The 23,713-nt window shown below is 45.7% G+C and overlaps 1 protein-coding gene across 1 annotated transcript in view; it reads right to left on the reverse strand.

The window, feature by feature from the left end:
• Window positions 1–871: 871 nt before the first annotated feature.
• Window positions 872–23,713, reverse strand: part of LOC135057138 (zinc finger protein 16-like) — a 130,010-nt gene continuing 107,168 nt past the window's right edge. Inside the window, exons 12-15 of the mRNA XM_063963034.1 lie at window positions 14,694–14,772; window positions 12,357–12,454; window positions 5,875–6,079; window positions 872–5,292 (exon numbers count right to left, since the gene is read on the reverse strand). Coding sequence (XP_063819104.1) covers window positions 4,148–5,292; window positions 5,875–6,079; window positions 12,357–12,454; window positions 14,694–14,772 — 1,527 coding nt within the window. The 3' untranslated portion in view covers window positions 872–4,147. The remainder of the gene's footprint in view (window positions 5,293–5,874; window positions 6,080–12,356; window positions 12,455–14,693; window positions 14,773–23,713) is intronic.

Raw genomic sequence — 23,713 nt, forward strand, 5'->3', positions numbered from 1 at the left:
AAATCCGGACCAACTTATACCTGAGAGGAGACAATAATTGGAGTCCTAGGAGATTACAATTCCACCTGCATTAAGAATATATGGACGTATAGTTCAATATACCGGAGATTTTTTTATCCATATGTGGAATTATATTGGCATCACCTTTATAGAGGGACAAAATTTATCTAATCCTCCCACACATTATGAGGAATTTTTATTGCTTGGTACACAATATACCGGACAATAAGACATCAGAGTTTAGTGTTACTCTCCAGTAGTGTCCCTATATCAGTAGATATTTATATATGTTTTTATATATTTAATGTATTAACACTTAGTTATATTCCAACCGTTGTCCATTCTTTTGTAAATTCATCCAGAAACTCCAAACGCCGTTTTCTCCCCAATACCAAATATATTCTGATAGGAGCCTCACACACTCCCAAAACAGCTGCTAATAGCTGCACCAAATTCAGTCTATTCTTTCGATTGGTACGGCTCTGATTATCATGCGTGTACTGGCAGTATTCACATATTTATCAAGGGGCACAGATCATACATTCTTTAATGGGTAGCCAAGCCTCTGTGTTGGCTAGCCTCACCCCCTCTGGAGACATGGTCACACCCTTAAGCATGTGTCCCTACCACTACATTCCCCCCGTGCCCCACTCCAGCACTGCTTAAACGCATTGGTACTCTACTGATTTTCTCTCTCATTTTCATGCACAGCGATCAGTGAGTAAGATATATCTATTGTATTTCGTTTCTTTGGTACCATGAATCAGAAATCATATTAAAAATTCTCAAGTTGAAGGTTTAAATATATCATATTCTGAGCCATACTAATTTTTGTGTGTGAATATTACAGTAAAGTTGACACCTTGAAAAATACGTTGTATAAATTATTTTATTCATAGTAAGCTGATCACATTAAAGGTCATTGTACGGCATAATAGAAAGGTTTCACCGAATAAAATACAAAAACATTTATGTTCGTGTCCCACATAACTAAAAAGTTCACAAGATCTGGCACCGTTGTAGTCGTAACATTATAGTATAATAGGTGGGGAAGCATCAACATAACAGGAGAAACCTAGTAGCACAACACAATGATAACATAATTCTGCACAAAACATCTTATTAACACTTTTTTAGATTTTTGCCGTTAACCCCACCAGCTTCACCTCACTCTATCACTTTCCTCTCTCTGCTGCTCCTTGGTAACACTATTGCACAGATCAACATCTTCACCTTCAGAGTTTTCCAAGGATGACCACGGGTAACGTACAACAAAAGGGAAAAGAAAGATGCACTTGGGAACGGACCAACAGCTAGAACTCACCGTTCTAAACCATAGGAGCTCTTATAATATAAAAAGAAGAGGACGTGCTGACTACGGAGTCATTTGTTAGTGGAGTATTCTAAACTATGATTCCTAAACTACAGCAATGCGATGTGTATAAATGTCTCTAGTTTCACATTCACTTTACAAAAGCTACCATTACTTATCACATATATATACCCCACAACGGAAACTTTCTCATTGACTGAAAATCTAAATAGTTCTTATCATTTGTTTGAATTACACAAGTCCACCAGTGAAAAAAGCATGGTCTATAACAGGAGCATCCAAACTTTTTCCTTGGACGGCCATATTTAAAAAATGCCTTTGAACAGAGGTTGAGTACTGGCCTTGAAAATGGGGAAAGCTTTGCAAAAGTCTAGAACTCTGGAATTGTTACTAGTTTTTTACTGATTAAAAAAACAAAACACTGACATGACTGAACTTTCAGATAACCCCACCTTTACGCTGCATCAAGACCCTCCTGTAAAACATGAACAGTTGTGCCAACGTGAAGGTCAAAGTGGGGACCTTCATCCATTCACACCAGGCCACATAAGATTTCCACACTCTGTGATACCTTTTGGCTGATGCAGGCCACCTAACATTCATTGTGGTCTTTTTCAACTTATCTGAATACATTTTGGATCTGAATAACCAAGCTAGATGCGGTAATGCTGATTGTAGGAATCTCCCCTGGATTAAGGGACCAGGCAATGCAAGAGCCTGCCACCTGCACAGCAGATCCAAATTCCCAGACCCTTTATGGCCAGTCTAAAGCAACAAGAATGACGTACCCTTTACCTTTTCCATGACCTTCTGCAGCATGGTAAATGAGGGGATAATCCTAAAAGACCATCACTACCACAACTAATACCAACCCTGGATCTCTTATCCTGGTACAGTAATGTCTTACTTTGAAGTTCAATGTGGACACTATCATATTAATATCTGGTTGAACCCATTTGTCCACTATCTGTTGGAAAACATCTGGATGGAGTGATCATTCCCCCAAATGTTGGTTCTGTCTGCTGAGATAGTCCATTGCCCAATGCTCACCTCGGGAAAATACAAAGCGGCGAGAGACCGCACATTCCTCTCCACTCATAGGAAGATCCTTGATGTCTCTGTGGTCTGGGCAATCTTGGTATCCCCTGATGGTTCAAATATGCTATTATAATAGCAATGTCTAAATTAACTGAGACTGTCTGACCCTTTATGTAGACTTGAGGAACTGGTCTATGTAAAGGGAATTTCGGGCACTGAAGACCAGCCTAAAGTTTCAGAACATGGATATGGAGTAAGGACTCTTCGAGAAACCACCTGCCCTGAAACATGTAATGTCATTCTGACATTACAAAAGAATGACCTGTTAGGTTGCTACAACAGTGAACAGAATGAAATACATATTACAGATGAAGATGGGACCTGTATCATCTGCATCAAATCTTTATCTGTAACCTCTGAGAGTGAAATTGGGCAAAATGATTTGCCTGATAAGTGAAGACCATCTTGCCCAATGCCTTTATGCAATAAAGTACCAACACGTCTCTATTTCAGGAGCTATGTTACCATTTTTTGTAGGAAGGGAATCTTGCTTCCAGAAGGAAAAACCCTCATAAGTCTGATTTTGAACAGTTTGCCCAGGAAAATCCAGAACTAGACTTGATTATTTAATTTTAAACAATATATTACCCAACCATGGGAAACCAACTCTTCGTTCTGTTAATCTGACACGATCTAACAGAATCTCTGGAGTAACTACTTTTATTAAACCTTAGCAAGGCCTCCATCACCTTGGTAAAGACTCTGAATGCAGTGGCCCAAAAGACCCGTCTGGCTTCTGACCAAGGAAAAGGTTTCAATAAAATATCACATCTCTCTGCCGGCAGGTACTGGGACAATTCCTGCTGAAACTTCTAAATTGCCTCTTGTAAAGCCAGACACTTTCTTGGATCAAGTGAACTGGTAGAAGATCTATAATATAAACCTATGTAAATATCTCTTACCAAGTCTCTGAAGTGTTTTCTAACCACTTGTCCATGAAACATAACAGATGAGCTTTTACCAAGGGCTTCTCCTGATGGGCTACCTTCTCACGATGTCTAATATCGGTGTGTTGGTCTGGGGCCTGTTTGGCTGTCTGACTAAACTGGCATGCCGCAACTACGGTATACTAAAGTTCTGGGCTTGAAAAGAACATAATTGATCAGCTAAAGGCTCCATAGAAAAATGGAGGGAAAGAACTCACCCACTCACCCCCTATTAGCCAAAGAGGAAAGAATAAAACGTAAAAATCTCCCAAATTCTTAACAAGCTGGAGTACAACTCAGAACACTAGCTTTACTTGTCACAAAAAAAAAACTTAGGCACCAAAAACTGGTGTCGGTAGGACAGGTTGCATATGAAGAGGAGGAGCTTGAGTCCCTCGATTGGAGCTGGTTGTACCCCTGTCCCAACTTATTAAATCTTCTTTACTTGCTGCAAATAAGACCACAGTCAAAACAAATTAATTCCTTGGCTTTGGCCAAAATGTTGTGAAGAGATATAACAGATACCGACATCTAACAGAATAAGTAGATTGCAATAACATCCATACATGTACATTCTGTTCCAGTCTTACGTCGATGGCGAAAATTTCACCTATGTCTGTGTATGGCAACGACTTGAATTTTTAATTGTCCTCTATAATGAATAGGTGAGGAAAATATACCTTTGAGAATACACTCCGTACTTGAATTGCAAATTTTAATATCAATGCTTTTCATAATATATAGATTGCTGCAATCCTCTTTCATATCGGTGAGCTCATTGATATTGTTTTCATTTTGTGTGAATTTTCTGATGTCTAACCAGATCAGATCTATGTGTAAAACATTTCCCACACTCAGAGCATGGAAATGGTCTCTCTCCTGAGTGATTTCTCTGATGTCTAACAAGAGCTGATTTACGTGTAAAACATTTCCCACACTCAGCACATGGAAATGGTCTCTCACCTGTGTGAGTTCTCCGATGATTAACAAGATATGATTTCTGTTTAAAACATCTCCCACACTCAGAGCATAAAAATGGCTTCTCACCTGTGTGCCTTCTCTGATGTATCACAAGATCGGATTTCTGTGTAAAACATTTCCCACACTCAGAGCATGGAAATGGCCTTTCACCTGTGTGACGTCTCTGATGTGCAGCAAGATCTGATTTCTGTGTAAAACATTTCCCACACTCAGAACATGGAAATGGCCTCTCACCTGTGTGAGTTATCTGATGTCTAACAAGACCTGATTTCTTTTTAAAACATTTCCTACACTCAGAACATGGAAATGGCTTCTCACCAGTGTGACTTCTTTCATGTATGACAAGAAATGATTTATATGTAAAACATTTTCCACACACAGAACATGAAAATGGCTTCTCACCTGTGTGACTTCTCTTATGTATGACAAGACGTGATTTATATGTAAAACATTTCCCACACGCAGAGCATGAAAATGGTCTCTTATCTCTGTGATTTTTTAGATGTGTAACAAGATTCGACTTCTGTGTAAAACATTTCCCACATTCAGAGCATGGAAATGGCTTCTCGCCTGTGTGACTTCTCTGATGTTCAATAAAATTTGCTTTATATTTAAAACATTTCCCACACTCAGAGCATGAAAATTGTGTCTTACTTGTGCGATTCTCCTGTGTAACAAAGACTGACTGATTATTACAGGATTTAACAAATTCAGAAGAGGGAAAGACTGTAGAATCTGTAGGAGCTGTACTATGTGTAGCAACATCTGAATTAATGTTACACTCCTCATGGTTAGCGGGAACAGATGATATATCGGCACTGTGAGGCACTGGATGTATAATTGGGGTAATGGAGTATTCTCCTCCAGAATACCATGAGATGCTCTCTTCTAATTTCAAATCTGGAAACATAGTTAGATGTCTCTCCGAGGTATTCCTGCCTCTCTGTCCATCTGCTGGAAGATAAATATATGGAAATAATTGTTTCTTTTTTATTATTATATATAATACAACTGCTGAACAGGTAAAACTTTAGCTTAATATGTAACACAACACATCACACAGCACAGTGCACAGACCTAAATACAGACACTGGCATGTAACACTCCTCTGGGCTGGTAACACACAGCGACATGTGAGGGGGAGAGCAGGAGTATAATAGGGGCTGAAGGCTCCTGATGTATGAGATACACCAGAGAGTGGTGGGAGGAGACTGGTCAGATCTCTGGGCTGGTAACACACAGTGACATGATGTGAGGAGGAGAGCAGGAATATAATAGGGGCTGATGGCTCCTGATGTATGAGATACACCAGAGAGTGGTGGGAGGAGACTGGTCAGATCTCTGGGCTGGTAACACACAGTGACATGATGTGAGGTGGGGAGCAGGAGTATAATAGGGGCTGACGTTCCCACACTGGGCAGATACATTTACCACATTAGTTTGATATGACAGTGGAGGGTGGAGGGGAAGAGACTTCTGTAGTGACTCAGCAAGGAGAATATGTGACTCTTTTCTGTAATATGGATTATTACTCACCTGTGCTGATATCTGTAGGAATTTCCTCCTCCTTACACAACTGATCACCTCTCACATACATCTCTTCTTCTCTCTCTACATCTTCTGCCTTTATATCAGTCACATACGTCTCTTCTTCCTCTGTATCTTCTGCAATATTAACTGTCACATACGTCTCTTCTTCTCTCTTTATATCTTCTGCCTTATTATCAGTCAGATCTTCACCCTAAGAAACCCACAAAAAGAGGATTTTGGTACTTACCGATAAATCCATTTCTCTAAATCCTCTAGGGGACACTGGAGTCCTATACAGTAGGGGTGTGAAGCCTTGAACCAGAGGTGTGGCACAATCTAAAATTAGCATTGTCTGCACAGCCCGCATCCCTCCTCCCTCAGTTTGAAAAATTTGACTGAGAGAATAGGACATGACACTATAGCACATGGCGAGGAACCGAACCGTATAACATATCAAACAGCGCCCAAGAACTCTTGACCGAATAAGGAACACCATTTATACGAACTGTTTAAAACAAGAACTTAGAACACAGCAGGTTGACAGCACCGAGGCGGGCGTCCAGTGTCCCCTAGAGGATTGAGAGATGGATTTATCGGTAAGTACCAAAATCCTCTTTTCTCTTTCATCCACTAGGGGACACTGGAGTCTTATACAGTAGGGGACGTCCCAAAGTTATCCCACAGGGAGGGAGTGCTGTCGGTGGCCTGCAAAACTAAACGTCCAAACTTAGAGTCTCCGGACGCAAAGGTATCAAACTTGTAAAATTTCGCAAACGTGTGGGCTGAGGACCACGTCGCCGCTCTGCAAAGTTGAATAGTGGGAGCACCTCTGGCAGCCGCCCATGAGGCACCCACGGATCGGGTGGTTTGAGCACCCGTCTGTACCGGAACCTGTTTACCACAGGAAATATAAGCTTGCCGAATGGCAAGTCTAATCCATCTAGACAAAGACTGCTTAGATGCTGGCCAACCCTTCTTTGGCCCATCATAAAGAACAAACAAATGGTCCGACTTTCTGAAGGACGACGTAACTTGTACGTATACCCGTAAAGCTCGGACAACATCCAAGGACACGTCCCCATCTGGGAGACCCTGGAAAGAGGAGATCACAATTGGCTGGTTTACGTGAAACCCCGAAACAACCTTAGGAAGGAAATCAGCTCTTGTATGGTGTTCTGCCCTATCCTCATGAAAAATGTAAAAAGGACTCTTACAGGATAAGGCTCCCAACTCAGAAATCCTCCTGGCCGAAGCCAAGGCAAGCAATAACGTGACTTTCCAAGAGAGATATGTCAGGTCTGTTCTTGCTAACGGTTCAAAAGTTGGTGATCTCAAAAATTCCAACACCAAATGTTAGTCCCATGGCGCAGTTGGAGGACGAAAAGGGGGTTGTATCCTTAGGACCCCCTGTAAAAAGGTTTGAATCTCTTGTAAGGATGCTAACCGCTGTTGAAACAGGATGGAGAGAGATGAAATTTGAAGCTTCAGAGAGCCCAGCCTCAGTCCTTCATCTAGACCGGCCTGAAGGAAAAGTAGAAGTCTGGATAAGTGGAAGTTCGTCGGATTCCACCCACGTTCCTGACAAAACCCTGTAGTAGCAAATGGCTGTGACCGGCTTCCTAGTGGCAATCATCGTAGGAATGGCCGTTCTTGGTATCCCTCTGTTTCTTAAGATCCAATAGCCACGCCGTTAAAAGCAGCCTGTTCAGGTCTGGGTGTAGGAACGGTCCCTGAGAAAGCAGGTCCTCTCTCTGAGGTAACCGCCAAGGATCTTCTGCTAGTAACCCCCGCAGGTCGGAGTACCAACTCCTGCGGGGCCAATCTGGTGCGATTAGAATTGCCCACACTCGTTCTCGTTTCAACCTTTTCAGAACCCTGGGTATGAGTGGGAAAGGTGGAAAAATGTAAACCCTCCTATAAAACCAAGGAAGTGTTAATGCGTCCCATCCTTCTGCTGCTGGATCTCTTGTCCTGGATACATATCTGGGCAGCTGATGGTTTTGCCGAGACGCCATTAGGTCCACTTGAGGTAGACCCCATCTCCTCACCACCATGTTGAAAATCCATGGATGTAGGCACCACTCTCCCGGATGCATGTCCTGGCGACTGAGATAATCTGCTTCCCAGTTCTCCACACCTGGAATGAACACTGCCGAGAGGATGATGTTTCGCCTTTCTGCCCACAACAAGATCTTTGTGGCTTCCTTCAACGCCATCCTGCTCTTTGTTCCTCCTTGATAGTTTATGTAAGCCGTTGTCGTGACATTGTCCGACTGTATCCTTACGTGTTGACCCATGACTAGGTCTTCGGCTAAGAGAAGCGCATTGTAAACTGCTCTTAGTTCGAGAATGTTTATGGGTAGTCTGCACTCCAGGAACGTCCATCTGCCCTGAAACTGATGTTCCTCTAAGACGGCACCCCAACCTCTGAGACTGGCGTCCATTGTCAGGATCCTCCAATCCCAAATGCCGAATCTCTTGCCTGCTACAAGATTCCTGTGCAACGACCACCAAATTAAGGAGGTTCGTATGCGCGGTGGAAGTCGGATTCTTCTATGTAAAAGCCAGTGCGAACCTGCTCCCTCAGCAATGATGTTCATCTTGAATGGTCGGGAATGAAGTCTGCCATTTTGGAGAGTCTCGAACGACGCCACCATCTTCCTGAGAAGCTGCACACAGAGGTGTAGAGAGACCATTTGTGTCTTCAGAACCTGACCCACTAATCTCTGTAGGTCTTGGACCTTGTTCTCTGGTAGGAAAACTCTCAATTGTACCGTGTCCAAGATGAGACCGAGGAACTGAATCCGTTGAGTTGGCATGAGGTTGGATTTCTGGAAATTCACAATCCACCCATGTTGAATAAGAAATTGATGAGATGTCTGAACATCCTTGATCAGCTGTTCCTGAGATGATGCCTTGATCAGTAGATCATCTAGATAAGGTATTATTGTGACCCCCAACAGTCTCAATCCTGCAACCATTATTGCCATGATCTTCATAAAGATTCTTGGGGCTGATGATAGACCGAACGGCAAGGCCCTGAGTTGTTATTGATCCGTCACCAGTGTGAACCTTAAGTAAGCCTGGTGAGGAGTCCAGATTGGGATATGCATCTTGTATGTCCATGGATACCATGAACTTGCCCTGTTCTAAGCCTGCAATGACCGACTGGATTGATTCCATCTTGAATTTGTAGACCCTTAGAAACTGGTTTAAAACTTTTAAATTGAGTATTGGTCTGACCGTTCTCTCTGAGAGGCGGGAACCGGAATAATGACCTCTGACTGTAGCAATTTTTGAATTGCTGTCAGTAGTGCTTTTGCTTTCTGAGGGCACTGAGGCAATCCTATTGTAAAAAACTGTGAGGCCTCTGTTGAAAATCCAGTTTGTATCCCTGAGAGATTATGTTTATCCAAAATTCTGGTGAGGTTCTGGCCCAGACGTCCTGAAAACCCTCCAGATGTGCGCCCACCAAGGGGGACCCCAGGTGAGCTGGGAGGCCGTCATGCCACGGCCTTGTCAGCAGGTTTACCTGCTTCTGATTGCTGCCTGTGAGCGGCCTCTACCTTTGCCCCCACGTACTTGTGTACCGAAACCTGTTGTGATCTAAATGAAGTAAACACTGGTCCCGAATAACCTCTCCTAACCTGTGGAATGGTTCTCGTATAAGAAGTAGGTAGGAAGCTGGACTTCCCAGCTGTAGCCTGCGAGATCCACTTGTCCAACTCTGGACCGAAAAGCATCTCGCCCCCAAAGGGAATGGATTCTACCGCCTTCTTGGTGTCAGAGTCTCCTTGCCATTCTCTGAGCCATAAAATCCGTCTAGCCGATATGGGCAATGCCGAGATGCGTGATGCAATACTGCTAATATCCTTTGAGGCTTGACATAAGTATGAAGCTGATTCTCAAATGTGTTTCGCCAGTTGGGTAATCTCTTCTAAACTATTTTCCTCCTCAATAGCCTGTACAATATGGCCCTCATTCTGAGTTGATCGCAGCAGCAAGAAAGTTAGCAATTGGGCAAAACCATGTGCACTGCAGGAGGGGTAGATATAACATGTGTAGAGAGAGTTAGATTTGGGTGGGGTGTGTTCAATCTGCAATCTAATTTGCAGTGTAAAAATAAAGCAGCCAGTATTTACCCTGCACAGAAACAAAATAACCCACCCAAATCTAACTCTCTCTGCACATGATATATCTGCTTCCCCTGCAGTGCACATGGTTTTGCCCAATTGCTAACTTTCTTGCTGCTGCGATTAACTCAGAATGAGGGCCTATGTCCAGACCATGCTCCTATGGCCTTGTTGACCCAAGCACAGATGATCGTAGGTTTCTGTGCTGCACCTGCTGCTACAAAAATTTACTTTAAAGTTGTGTCAACCTTTCAGTCTGAAGCATCCTTTAAAGTCGTTACATTAGGTATTGGTAAGATTGTCTTCTTTGACAACCTTCCTAGGGAAGCATCCACTACTGGTGGGGTCTCCCACTTATCCATTACACCCTTGGTTAGGGGATAAGTTACTTGAAACCTATTTGGAAACTGAAAGCGCTTGTCAGGTTGTTTCCAAGCCTTCTCCATTTGAGATTGGAGGGATTTAGGAATGTGAAACACTGCTGAAGGCGGATTTTGGGATTCGAACAATTAGAAATCTTCCGGCTCCTTTGTTTCTTCTACCTTAAAGTTTAGGATCTCCTTTACTGCGTCAATTAAAGAATCAAGACCCGAGATTGCCGTGTCGTCTTCTGGAAAATCGGCGTCTAGGTTAGATTCAATTAACTCACCTTCCTATGTATCAAGGAGAAAACCTTCTTCCTCCTCTGATTCCGTATAATAGGAAGAGGTCTTAACAGCCTTGCGCACATTCGTTTCTGCTTGTGCGGGCGGTGTTAACTTGATGAGAAATTCCTCCATTGTCTTTGAGAATCCCGCAGCCCATTCCGAGTGCTGCTTGCGCGATTCTGCCATCTCCTTGGAGATTCTATTTGCAAGGTTGTCTTCCCATGACCAAGACGGAGCACTGCTCCCAGGTGGAGCGTCCTTGTCTTAGCAGGAGTCGCACACACCGGAGCTGCCAACCCGCATGCTTTTCTTGTTACATTTCTAACAAACATAACAGGTCTTGGAGGTCCTAGTTGGTGCTTTAGACATGTTGTTAAAACCTTCTACCAGGGTATTATGCAGCGCTTCCACCCTTTAAACTAGGAAGAGAAAGACTGAGAGATGATGGAAGCAAAGGTATCGGATCCGGCAGAAATTACCCTTCCTTTCAGTATATAGAAAAGGAGCAGGACAAAATAAATTTAAAAAAAAAATTATTACACCAGCCGACTCGCATCCCTCACAACCCAACTGTAAATCAGCTACGATGGTAGAGTTGGTATCCGCTTGCTTCCATGTATTTTCTTCAGGATCTTTGTAATAGAAGTCCTTTGAAAATATAAATAGTAAAGTAGATTATTCTGTTCAGGAGATCCTCTTATCTAAATATATAAATTTACCAGCAGACGGAGCTGTTGTTACAAAAAACCATCCCTCTTGTATCTATACGAGGGGGAGAGCTTATCCCTGCCCCTTGGAATGTCTCATAGCGGCGCCCATCAGCGAGGCTAAAGGGACTGTCTGCCCCCTGGTGTGCGCGCTCCGGGACTCTGTCACTAAGTCTCGTAGCGGCGCCCATCAGCGCGGCTAAAGGGACTGTCTGCCCCCTGGTGTGCGCGTTCCGGGACCCTGTCACTAAGTCCCGTAGCGCTAGTCAGCGGCTGTACAGTGTGGGCGGCTTACTCACATCCACCCGGCGCACTCCTCCAGCCCTGCGCTACTCACTGCGATCGCTGGTGACCTCATGTTATACGAGAGTAACCTCTCGGGCTTTGCTGACAAGGGGATTAAATAATAAAAATAAAAAAGCTAACTGGGTCCTTATTTAAATTTTTTTATAGTACTCACTCTGAGTTTCTCTGAGGATCTCCTTGTCGAGAGATACAGGTCCCTTCAAAATGGATCTTTGTCTCTCCAATATAAAGATGCCTTGTCTCTCTTTTATTAGGTGGATGCCGCACACTGTTTTAGAAATGTTAGTCAGGAGCTCAGTGCTTCCACGTGCTGTACCTCTAGCACAATTTTTCAAACTGGGGGAGGAGGGATGTGAAGGGGGAGGAGCCGGCTGTGCAGACAATGCTAATTTTTAGATTGTGCCACACCTCCGGTTGCAAGCTTCACACTCCTACTGTATAGGGCTCCAGTGTCCCCTAGTGGATGAAAGAGAAATAAAGTTTTCCAGCATTTGTGGGCTACATGCAAAAGTAGCCAGTAATAACCCTGCATGCAAACACAATGTATTTGCCTATCCCTTGCATTATAAAATGGTTTTCCAGGTAGCCACTTACTCTTACTGTATTCCTAAATAAGAATCAGGCCCACAGTTTCACTAGATATCATATAGTGACAGTCACTTTGGAATATTATGGAGACTCTAATTCCCACCTACCTGATCCTCCTGTGGGATCCTGTGATTCTCCTCTGTACAATCCTGGGAATACAGAGGACGGGGACATCTCTCTGGGGTATCTCTGTTACTGGGTCCATCTGTAGGAGACACACAGTGACTGAGTACAGTGTATATATGTGATTATCAGATGGTGTGTGTGTGGCCGGAGCCCCCCTGGCCAATAGCAGCAGCGGCACTAAAAGGGTTAACCCTCCATGCCTGGCACCATTTAAATGGACAATGGGCGCTTGGCGACATTTTTAAAAGGAGCACTTGGCTCTAGGCACCATGCACTGTACATGACTAAATGTATGTTCAATAATGTGTCTTAATATGTTATATTGCTGCGCTGTGCGCAGTTGGAGAATTATGGACGGCACGGTTATAGAACTGCAGGGACATTACACTTATGAGAAAAGTATGAGGTATTTGGTTTCTAAAAGGCCTTGAGAATTGTTTTTAGACATTTTAGCACAGAAAGTCATATGTTGTCAAGTGGCAGGCTTTTGGTGGGCAAACATTGTCTTTGAGATACAAACTAAGGTTCGGAAAGAAGACTGTTTGTGCTTTCAGCATCTCCTGTTGGGTGATAAGCCAAAAACTGGTTCTGCATGGAGATGTGAAAGACAGGAGTGGATGCTAAATCAGATTTTGGGGGTAATTCCAAGTTGATCGCAGCAGGAAATTTTTTAGCAGTTGGGCAAAACCATGGTGGTCATTCTGAGTTGTTCGCTCGCAAGCTGCTTTTAGCAGCATTGCACACACTAAGCCGCCGCCTACTGGGGGTGAATCTTAGCTTATCAGTAGCTCGAGACTTACTCTTCCAGTGCGATCAGTTCAGTGCTTGTCGTTCCGGGTTTGACGTCACAAACACACCCAGCGTTCACCCAGACACTCCTCCGTTTCTCCAGCCACTCTCGCGTTTTTCCCAGAAATGGTAGCGTTTTCTCACACACTCCCATACAACGTCCAGTTTCCGGCCAGAAACACCCACTTCCTGTCAATCACACTCCGCTCTCCAGAACGAAGAAAAAACCTTGTAATGCTGTGAGTAAAATACCAATCTTCATAGCAAATTTACTTGGCGCAGTCGCACTGCGGACATTGCGCATGCGCATTAGCGACTAATCGATCCGTTGCGGAAAAAAAATAACGAGCGTTCAACTCGGAATGACCACCCATGTGCACTGCAGGGGGGGCAGATATAACATTTGCAAAGAGAGTTAGATTTGGGTGGGTTATTTTGTTTCTGTGCAGGGTAAATACGGGCTGATTTATTTTTACACTGCAATTTAGATTGCAGATTGAACACACCCCACTCATATCTATCTCTCTCTGCACATGTTATATCTGCCCCCCCTGCAGTGCACATGGTTTTGCCCAACTGCTAAAAAATTTCCTGCTGCGATCAACTACCCCCTGTGTTTTACGAATGCAATGTAGGGCATCTTTCCAGTAGGTTTTCGTGTAATAACAATTTGGTTTAATATTTCCTAGGCTGCATTATCTAGGATGCAGAGTTATGTTTAAACGACAAGAACGTTGTCTATGGGTGAGAGGGTGAGTGCAATTTAAATTCTAATTATATTCACATTTGAGAAAGAGACAGGGATATGATAATCAGATTGTGTTTGGTTAAGCACACTGGTTTGGATTATGTATGAAAAGGAGCAGAAATTTGCTTTATCCAATTGTTAAACTCTTTTGAAATGTAACATGTTTTTATTTATATTTTTTGTGAGATAGAATGAAGGTGGGACCACCCCTTATAGTACTGTATGTTGGTTTTAGATAAAAAGGAGGCCTGATGCCTCAGAGTGTATTATACCATCTTATTTCTGCTGTGAACATCTTGCTGTATTGCTGTTCCACTGGAAACAGGGAGGGTCCTTTTAAGGACTTTATTTGAGCGAATAAACATATTTTGACTCAAGACGACCGCTTCATCTTGTGACCAGCAGGGATACATGAAATGTAGCCCCGTTCTCTGGCTGTCCAGGGTAACCCTAGTGTCTTCAAGCTCCGCTTTCCGCCAGCTACCATGCAGAGGCCTGGTCAAGCGACCAGTGGGAATCAATCAACGCCACACAGCTGTGGTAAGATGCCACGGGAGCAAGGAGTCTGGTGGTGGCAGCATTGTACCTGCCGACTGTGCAGTGGGTGGAGTCAGTAACAGTAAGCATGAATCTTAATTGGCCAGGTCCCGTGTGACCTAAAGCCGTTCCGTGACCGTGGGACACAAGTCAGTGAGGGCTTGGGAAGCATCTGGTCACAGTGTGTATATAGGTAGCCCCCATACCTGCTCCCCTTATACAATAAATGACAGTCTCCTCTTACCCAGTGATGTGAGGGGCCGGTGATTCTTCATCATCACATCCTTGTACAGACCCCTGTGTTCCTCTATATACTCCCCCTCCTGCATGGAGACATAGACAGTGACATCCTGACACCTTATAGGAACCTGACAATGATACAGTCATCACCCAGACACGTCCCCTGGTGTTACTGTATAATGTCCCATTCCCAGCAGTCACCTCTCCAGTCATCACCCAGACACGTCCCCTGGTGTTACGGTATAATGTCCCATTTCCAGCAGTCACCTCTCCAGTCATCACCCAGACACATCCCCTGATGTTACTGTATAATGTCCCATTCCCAGCAGTCACCTCTCCAGTCATCACCCAGACACATCCCCTGGTGTTACTGTATAATGCCCCATTCCCAGCAGTCACCTCTCCAGTCACCACCCGGATACGTCCCCTGGTGTTACTGTATAATGCCCCATTCCCAGCAGTCACCTCTCCAGTCATCACCCAGACACATCCTCCGGTGTTACTGTATAATGTCCCATCCTCAGCAGTCACCTCTCCAATTATCACCCAGACACATCCCCTTTTTGATACTGTATAATGTCCCATTCCCAGCAGTCACCTCTCCAGTCATCACCCAGACACGTCCCCTGGTGTTACTGTATAATGTCCCATTCCCAGCAGTCACCTCTCCAGTTATCACCCAGACACATCCCCTTGTGATACTGTATAATGTCCCATTCCCAGCAGTCACCTCTCCAGTCATCACCCAGACACATCCCCTGATGTTACTGTATAATGTCCCATTCCCAGCAGTCACCTCTCCAGTCATCACCCAGACACATCCCCTGGTGTTACTGTATAATGCCCCATTCCCAGCAGTCACCTCTCCAGTCACCGACCGGATACGTCCCCTGGTGTTACTGTATAATGCCCCATTCCCAGCAGTCACCTCTTCAGTCATCACCCAGACACATCCCCTGGTGTTACTGTATAATGCCCCATTCCCAGCAGTCACCTCTCCAGTCATCACCCAGACACGTCCCCTGGTGTTACTGTATAATGTCCCATTCCCAGCAGTCACCTCTCCAGTTATCACCCAGACACATCCCCTTGTGATACTGTATAATGTCCCATTCCCAGCAGTCACCTCTCCAGTCATCACCCAGACACATCCCCTGATGTTACTGTATAATGTCCCATTCCCAGCAGTCACCTCTCCAGTCATCACCCAGACACATCCCCTGGTGTTACTGTATAATGCCCCATTCCCAGCAGTCACCTCTCCAGTCACCGACCGGATACGTCCCCTGGTGTTACTGTATAATGCCCCATTCCCAGCAGTCACCTCTTCAGTCATCACCCAGACACATCCCCTGGTGTTACTGTATAATGCCCCATTCCCAGCAGTCACCTCTCCAGTCATCACCCAGACACGTCCCCTGGTGTTACTGTATAATGCCCCATTCCCAGCAGTCACCTCTCTAGTCATCACCCAGACACATCCCCTGGTGTTACTGTATAATGTCCCATTCCCAGCAGTAACCTCTCCAGTCATCACCCAGACACGTCCCCTGGTGTTACTGTATAATGTCCCATTCCCAGCAGTCACCTCTCCAGTCATCACCCAGACACGTCCCCTGGTGTTACTGTATAATGTCCGCTTCCCAGCAGTCTCCTCTCCAGTCATCACCCAGACACGTCCCCTGGTGTTACTGTATAATGTCCCATTCCCAGCAGTCACCTCTCCAGTCATCACCCGGACACGTCCCCTGGTGTTACTGTATAATGTCCCATTCCCAGCAGTCACCTCTCCAGTCATCACCCGGACACGTCCCCTGGTGTTACTGTATAATGTCCCATTCCCAGCAGTCACCTCCCCAGTCATCACCCAGACATGTCCCCTGGTGTTACTGTATAATGCCCCATTCCCAGCAGTCACCTCTCCAGTCATCACCCAGGCACGTCCCCTGGTGTTACTGTATAATGCCCCATTCCCAGCAGTCACCTCTCCAGTCATCACCCAGACACATCCCCTGGTGTTACTGTATAATGTCCCATTCCCAGCAGTCACCTCTCCAGTCCTTACCCAGACACGTCCCCTGGTGTTACTGTATAATGTCCCATTCCCAGCAGTCTCCTCTCCAGTCATCACCCAGACACGTCCCATGGTGTTACTGTATAATGTCCCATTCCCAGCAGTCACCTCTCCAGTCATCACCCGGACACGTCCCCTGGTGTTACTGTATAATGTCCCATTCCCAGCAGTCACCTCTCCAGTCATCACCCGGACACGTCCCCTGGTGTTACTGTATAATGTCCCATTCCCAGCAGTCTCCTCTCCAGTCATCACCCAGACACGTCCCATGGTGTTACTGTATAATGTCCCATTCCCAGCAGTCACCTCTCCAGTCATCACCCGGACACGTCCCCTGGTGTTACTGTATAATGTCCCATTCCCAGCAGTCACCTCTCCAGTCATCACCCGGCCACGTCCCCTGGTGTTACTGTATAATGTCCCATTCCCAGCAGTCACCTCTCCAGTCATCACCCAGACACCCCCCCGGTGTTACTGTATAATGCCCCATTCCCAGCAGTCACCTCTCCAGTCATCACCCAGACACATCCCCTGGTGTTACTGTATAATGCCCCATTCCCAGCAGTCACCTCTCCAGTCATCACCCAGACACATCCTCCGGTGTTACTGTATAATGTCCCATCCTCAGCAGTCACCTCTCCAATTATCACCCAGACACATCCCCTTTTTGATACTGTATAATGTCCCATTCCCAGCAGTCACCTCTCCAGTCATCACCCAGACACGTCCCCTGGTGTTACTGTATAATGTCCCATTCCCAGCAGTCACCTCTCCAGTTATCACCCAGACACATCCCCTTGTGATACTGTATAATGTCCCATTCCCAGCAGTCACCTCTCCAGTCATCACCCAGACACATCCCCTGGTGTTACTGTATAATGCCCCATTCCCAGCAGTCACCTCTCTAGTCATCACCCAGACACATCCCCTGGTGTTACTGTATAATGTCCCATTCCCAGCAGTCACCTCTCCAGTCCTTACCCAGACACGTCCCCTGGTGTTACTGTATAATGTCCCATTCCCAGCAGTCACCTCTCCAGTCATCACCCAGACACGTCCCCTGGTGTTACTGTATAATGTCCGCTTCCCAGCAGTCTCCTCTCCAGTCATCACCCAGACACGTCCCATGGTGTTATTGTATAATGTCCCATTCCCAGCAGTCACCTCTCCAGTCATCACCCGGACACGTCCCCTGGTGTTACTGTATAATGTCCCATTCCCAGCAGTCACCTCTCCAGTCATCACCCGGACACGTCCCCTGGTGTTACTGTATAATGTCCCATTCCCAGCAGTCACCTCTCCAGTCATCACCCAGACACCCCCCCCCGGTGTTACTGTATAATGCCCCATTCCCAGCAGTCACCTCTCCAGTCATCACCCAGACACATCCCCTGGTGTTACTGTATAATGCCCCATTCCCAGCAGTCACCTCTCCAGTCATCACCCAGACACATCCTCCGGTGTTACTGTATAACGTCCCATCCTCAGCAGTCACCTCTCCAATTATCACCCAGACACATCCCCTTTTTGATACTGTATAATGTCCCATTCCCAGCAGTCACCTCTCCAGTCATCACCCAGACACGTCCCCTGGTGTTACTGTATAATGTCCCATTCCCAGCAGTCACCTCTCCAGTTATCACCCAGACACATCCCCTTGTGATACTGTATAATGTCCCATTCCCAGCAGTCACCTCTCCAGTCATCCCCCAGACACATCCCCTGGTGTTACTGTATGATGTCCCATTCCCAGCAGTCACCTCTCCAGTCATCACCCAGACACATCCCCTGGTGTTACTGTATAATGCCCCATTCCCAGCAGTCACCTCTCCAGTCATCACCCAGACACGTCCCCTGGTGTTACTGTATAATGCCCCATTCCCAGCAGTCACCTCTCCAGTCATCACCCAGACACATCCCCTGGTGTTACTGTATAATGACCCATTCCCAGCAGTCACCTCTCCAGTCATCACCCAGACACGTCCCCTGGTGTTACTGTATGATGTCCCATTCCCAGCAGTCACCTCTCCAGTCATCACCCAGACACATCCCCTGGTGTTACTGTATAATGCCCCATTCCCAGCAGTCACCTCTCCAGTGATCACCCAGACACGTCCCCTGGTGTTACTGTATAATGTCCCATTCCCAGCAGTCACCTCTCCAGTCATCACCCAGACACGTCCCCTGGTGTTTGTGTATTGTCGAAGTCGAAAATATTACAGCCATACACATCACGAACTAACTCCACACAGATGGCCTCTGAGCGCGTACTTGTTCTGCCGTGCGTGCACATATTCACGCGGTCCTGCGTATTAGTGCGTTGTATGAATAATTACGGTAGCATTTGTATTCGCACGGAAAAGCCACAAAGACATCTCATATTTAATCCACATAGTGCAAAATGTACACATAGCCCACATGCACCACACTAGCAAGTTATACTTGTTTAAAAAGGTACAACAACAAAGGGATTCACCTTTACAGGATATGAGGGGACAGCATTAAGTTAGGAGGTGGTGTTTGGTATCCATCTGTAGGGTATTTTAAGAGCAAAATTCTGGTAGGAGTTTGCAGAAGATAGCATTCTCCACTGTATTTACTGTACTCTGATATTCGGAGGGAACCCAGTGGAGACCAACTGCAAGTGCTCCTAGACCAGGCATCGCCCACCTATTCAAACCAACCTATGACCCCTCCTGTACTGTAAATGACCAGCCATTTGACCTATAGATGAAGAGATTACAGTTTCTATTGTATTATGTTTTAGCCAAATGTATAAAAAGCCCAGCTGCCTGGCCGGACTCTCTCTCTCTCTGGTCATCTTGACTGAGCACCGGGTCCGTGTGGCACTGGCAAAACAAACGTATGTACTATTGATTGTAGCCTCTTTTCTCTTATTGTAATTGTATTGTTATTGTAACCCCCTTTTTGAAATTATATGTTGGTGGGTCGGATCCCAGCATTTTAAATACAATTGGTGTTGTGTCTCTTTAGGTTTAAAGTGTATTTCAGCCACACGTGTAGCTGCATTGTGCTTACAGCGTGTCGGTGTGTGTGTACGCTCAGTGAGTAAAAATAGGATTTTAATACCTACCGGTAAATTCTTTTCTCCTAGTCCGTAGAGGATACTGGGGACTCCAAAAGGACCATAGGGTATAGACGGGATCCGCAGGAGCTTGGGCACACTATAAAGACTTAAACTGGGTGTGAATTGGCTCCTCCCTCTATGCCACTGTCAAAGTCAGAAAAATATCATGCTACACGTTGCCATATATTCACCCCATGCGCTTGCTCGCTGCACATGCACATTCTCTCCCGCGCGTGCGCATACTCGCAGTTGCGTGACGGTGCCCCCACGGGCGTGCGCTCGAGCGCATGGTATGTGCATTTACGGTAGAGTTTGTGTGCGTCTAGCGGGCGACTCAATCGTTAAATAATAAATCCAAATAATATGTTTTATAGATAATGTTCCCCTTAATAATAACTGTAAGTTTGTTTATTGTAGCTGGTCCCTGGACAGAGGAATTCCTCTTTGCATGATACGAAGGGTCAGATAGGGTCAGAGCGGTGGTTCCTGGTACCTAACTAAAGAACATTTTAATAGGAACAATCCGGTGCTGGTTAGGTAAAGATTAATCGCTCCTGCGAATAGTTATGTCCATTAGTAATTTCTGGACATTTACTATGTTTGCAGTTCATTATCCATGCGGCAGGAATCCGGCGATTCCCTCCCACCTGAGCAGTTTGATATAGTCACAGCCCACCTGTTTAAACCAACCTATGACCTTTTGTTATAATGCGAGGAGACATTCCTGTGTCCAATGAACAATGAGATTATAGGTCCCTTTGTAGTGTACTGTATGTTGTGTATATAAAGGCCACTGTCCCCAGACCGGCCAGTACTCTCTCTCATCAACATTTATCGCTGATAATTGGAGGACTGGATCCGGTTGCGCTGGCGAGTGTTTCCCCCGTATGGTATGTTTCTCTGTGGTCACTTTGTTACCCATTTAATGTAAGCCATTCATTCTCAGTTTATGTATTTGTGTTTGCGATCGTTCGCTATTGTGTATATTTCTGTTTAGTTATTCTGTTAGATTATATGTTAGCCTGTAGTGTTTGAAATGTCAACTGTGTTTCCCCTTTTGATATAACTAAAAGCTTGTTAGTAAAGGTTTCGGACTCTTAGCAAAGTATTGTGTGTTTATTACGTTACTGAGGGTAATCGGAGCGTCTCATCCGCTCAAACAGCTTTTATATTAACAAGGTTAACCAGTGTCTCATCATTACAGTATCTCAATACTAGGTATTTTAGTATAATCATACCTTGAGTAAAGTTTAAAAGGTTATCATCTGTGTGTACGCTCGCTGTGTGTGTTCCGTACACCCAGCGCAGCGTGTACGTAACTTGCGTACCACGTGCGAGGTCTTCATACGCAAATAGCGTACGGAGTGCGTAGCACGTGCACGAGGTTCAGCGGCCATTACGGCTTCACGATATATATATAATAGCCTGTGTTATAGAGTAGAAAATCAGCTTTGTCACCCCTCCTCCAGACCTCAGTAACAGGAACAGTGCCGAGGAGAGACGGACATTTCGAGGAAAGGATTTTTGTTTAAACTAAGGTGAGAAACATACCAGCCCACATCACAACATACCGTACAACTGGAATAGAATGAAACCAGATAACTGTATGAACTAACAGCAGCAACAAGCTGAAGAAAACCAATACACAATCCGTGTGTAAACAAATACAACCAGTAATAATACAACTGCAAGAAACAGTCCGCACTGGGATGGGCGCCCAGCATCCTCTACGGACTAGGAGAAAAGGATTTTCCGGTAGGTATTAAAATCCTATTTTCTCTTACGTCCTGGAGGATGCTGGGGACTCCAAAAGGACCATGGGGTCTATACCAAAGCTCCAGAACGGGCGGGAGAGTGCGGACGAATCTGCAGCACCGATTCGGCAAACATGAGGTTCTCCTCAGCCAGGGTATCAAACCTGTAAAACTTAGCAAAAGTGTTTTAACCCGACCACGTAGCTGCTCGGCAAAGCTGAAGTGCCGAGACTCCTCGGGCAGCCGCCCAAGATAAGCCCACTTTTCTGGTAGAATGGGCCTTTACTGACTTCGGCAATGGTAGCCCAGCCGAAGAATGAGCTTGCTGAATCGTATTACAAGCACAGCGAGCAATAGTCTGCTTAGAAGCAGGATTTCCAATCTTGTTGGAAGCATACAGGACAAACAAAGCCTCTGTTTTCCTGGTAAGAGCCGTTCTGGCAACGTAAATTTTCAAGGCATTTACAACATCAAGAGACCTTGGAACCGCCACAGCATCCGTAGCTACAAGCACCACAATAGGTTGGTTGATGTGAAAAGAAGAAACCACCTTCGGCAGAAATTGTTGACGAGTCCTCAATTCCGCTCTATCCGAATGGAATATCAAATAAGGGCTCTTGTGAGACAAGGCCGCCAATTCAGACACTCGCCTGGCCGACGCCAGAGCCAAAAGCATGACCACTTTCCAAGTGAGAAACCTTAACTCAACCTTACGCAAAGGTTCAAACCAAGGAGACATAAGGAACTGCAAGACCACTTCAAGATCCCACGACGCCACCGGCGGCACAAATGGAGGTTGTATATGCAACACACCCTTCACAAAGGTCTGAATCTCAGGCAGGACGACCAATTCTTTCTGAAAGAAAATAGATAAAGCCGAAATGTGCACTTTTATGGAACCCACTTTCAGGCCTGCATCTACGCCTGCCTGCAAAAAATGGAGAAACCGACCAAAGTGAAACTCCTCCGCCGAAGCTGCTTTGGTCTCACACCATGAAACATATTTCCTCCAATTACGGTGATAATGTTTTGCCGTAACCTCATTTCTAGCTTTAAGGAGAGTGGTGATGACCTCCCCGGGAATACCCTTCCGAGCTAAGATTTGGCGCTCAACTTCCACGCTGTCAAACGTAGCTGCAGTAAGTCCGGAAACACGCAGGGCCCCTGCAATAACAAGTCATCTCTTAGAGGAAGCGGCCAGGGATCTTCAACTAGCAATTCTTGAAGATCTGGATACCAGGCCCTCCGTGGCCAATCTGGAACGACGAGTATCGCCTGATCCCTTGCTCGTCGAAAGATCCGCAGCACCTTTGGAATGAGAGGAAACGGAGAGAAAACACATACACCGACTGAAACACCCACGGAGTCACCAGGGCGTCCACTGCACTGGCTTGGGGTCCCTTGACCTGGAACAATACCTCGGTAGCTTCTTCTTGAGGCGAGACGCCATCATGTCTATCAGAGGAATTCCCCAACGCTTTGTCACTTCTGCAAATACCTCTTGATGAAGAGCCCACTCGCCCGATGGAGATCGTGTCCTCCCGGGAGGAAGACTGCTGAAAGAGCACTCACTCTCTGTTCCGCCCAGCGTAGTATTCTTGTGGCCTCGTCCATAGCCACCGTGCTCCTTGTTCCGCCTTGGCGGTTTACGTACGCCACCGCTGTTATGTTGTCCAACTGGATCAGGACAGGGAGACCCTGAAGAAGGTTCTTTGCTTGTAGAAGGCCGTTGTAAATGGCTCTCAACTCGAGAACATTTATGTGGAGACAAGATTCCTGGCTTGACAATTTTCCCTGGAAATTTCTTCCTCGCGTGACTGCGCCCCAGCCTCGGGGCTTGCATCTGTTGTCAACAGGACCCAGTCCTGGATTCCGAAACGGCGTCCCTCTAGAAGGTGAGAGCTTTGCAGCCACCACAGGAGCGAAATCCTGGCCCTGGAAGATAGACTTATTTTCCAGTGCATGTGCAGGTGAGACCCGGACCATTTTTTCAGCAGATCCCATTGAAACACCCGGGCATGAAACCTGCCAAACGGAATGGCTTTGTAAAGCCGCAACCATCTTCCCTAGTACCCGAGTGCATTGATGAATCAACACACTTGTCGGCC

The sequence above is a fragment of the Pseudophryne corroboree genome, chromosome 3 (assembly GCF_028390025.1).
Source record: "Pseudophryne corroboree isolate aPseCor3 chromosome 3, aPseCor3.hap2, whole genome shotgun sequence".
Lineage (NCBI taxonomy): Eukaryota > Metazoa > Chordata > Amphibia > Anura > Myobatrachidae > Pseudophryne > Pseudophryne corroboree.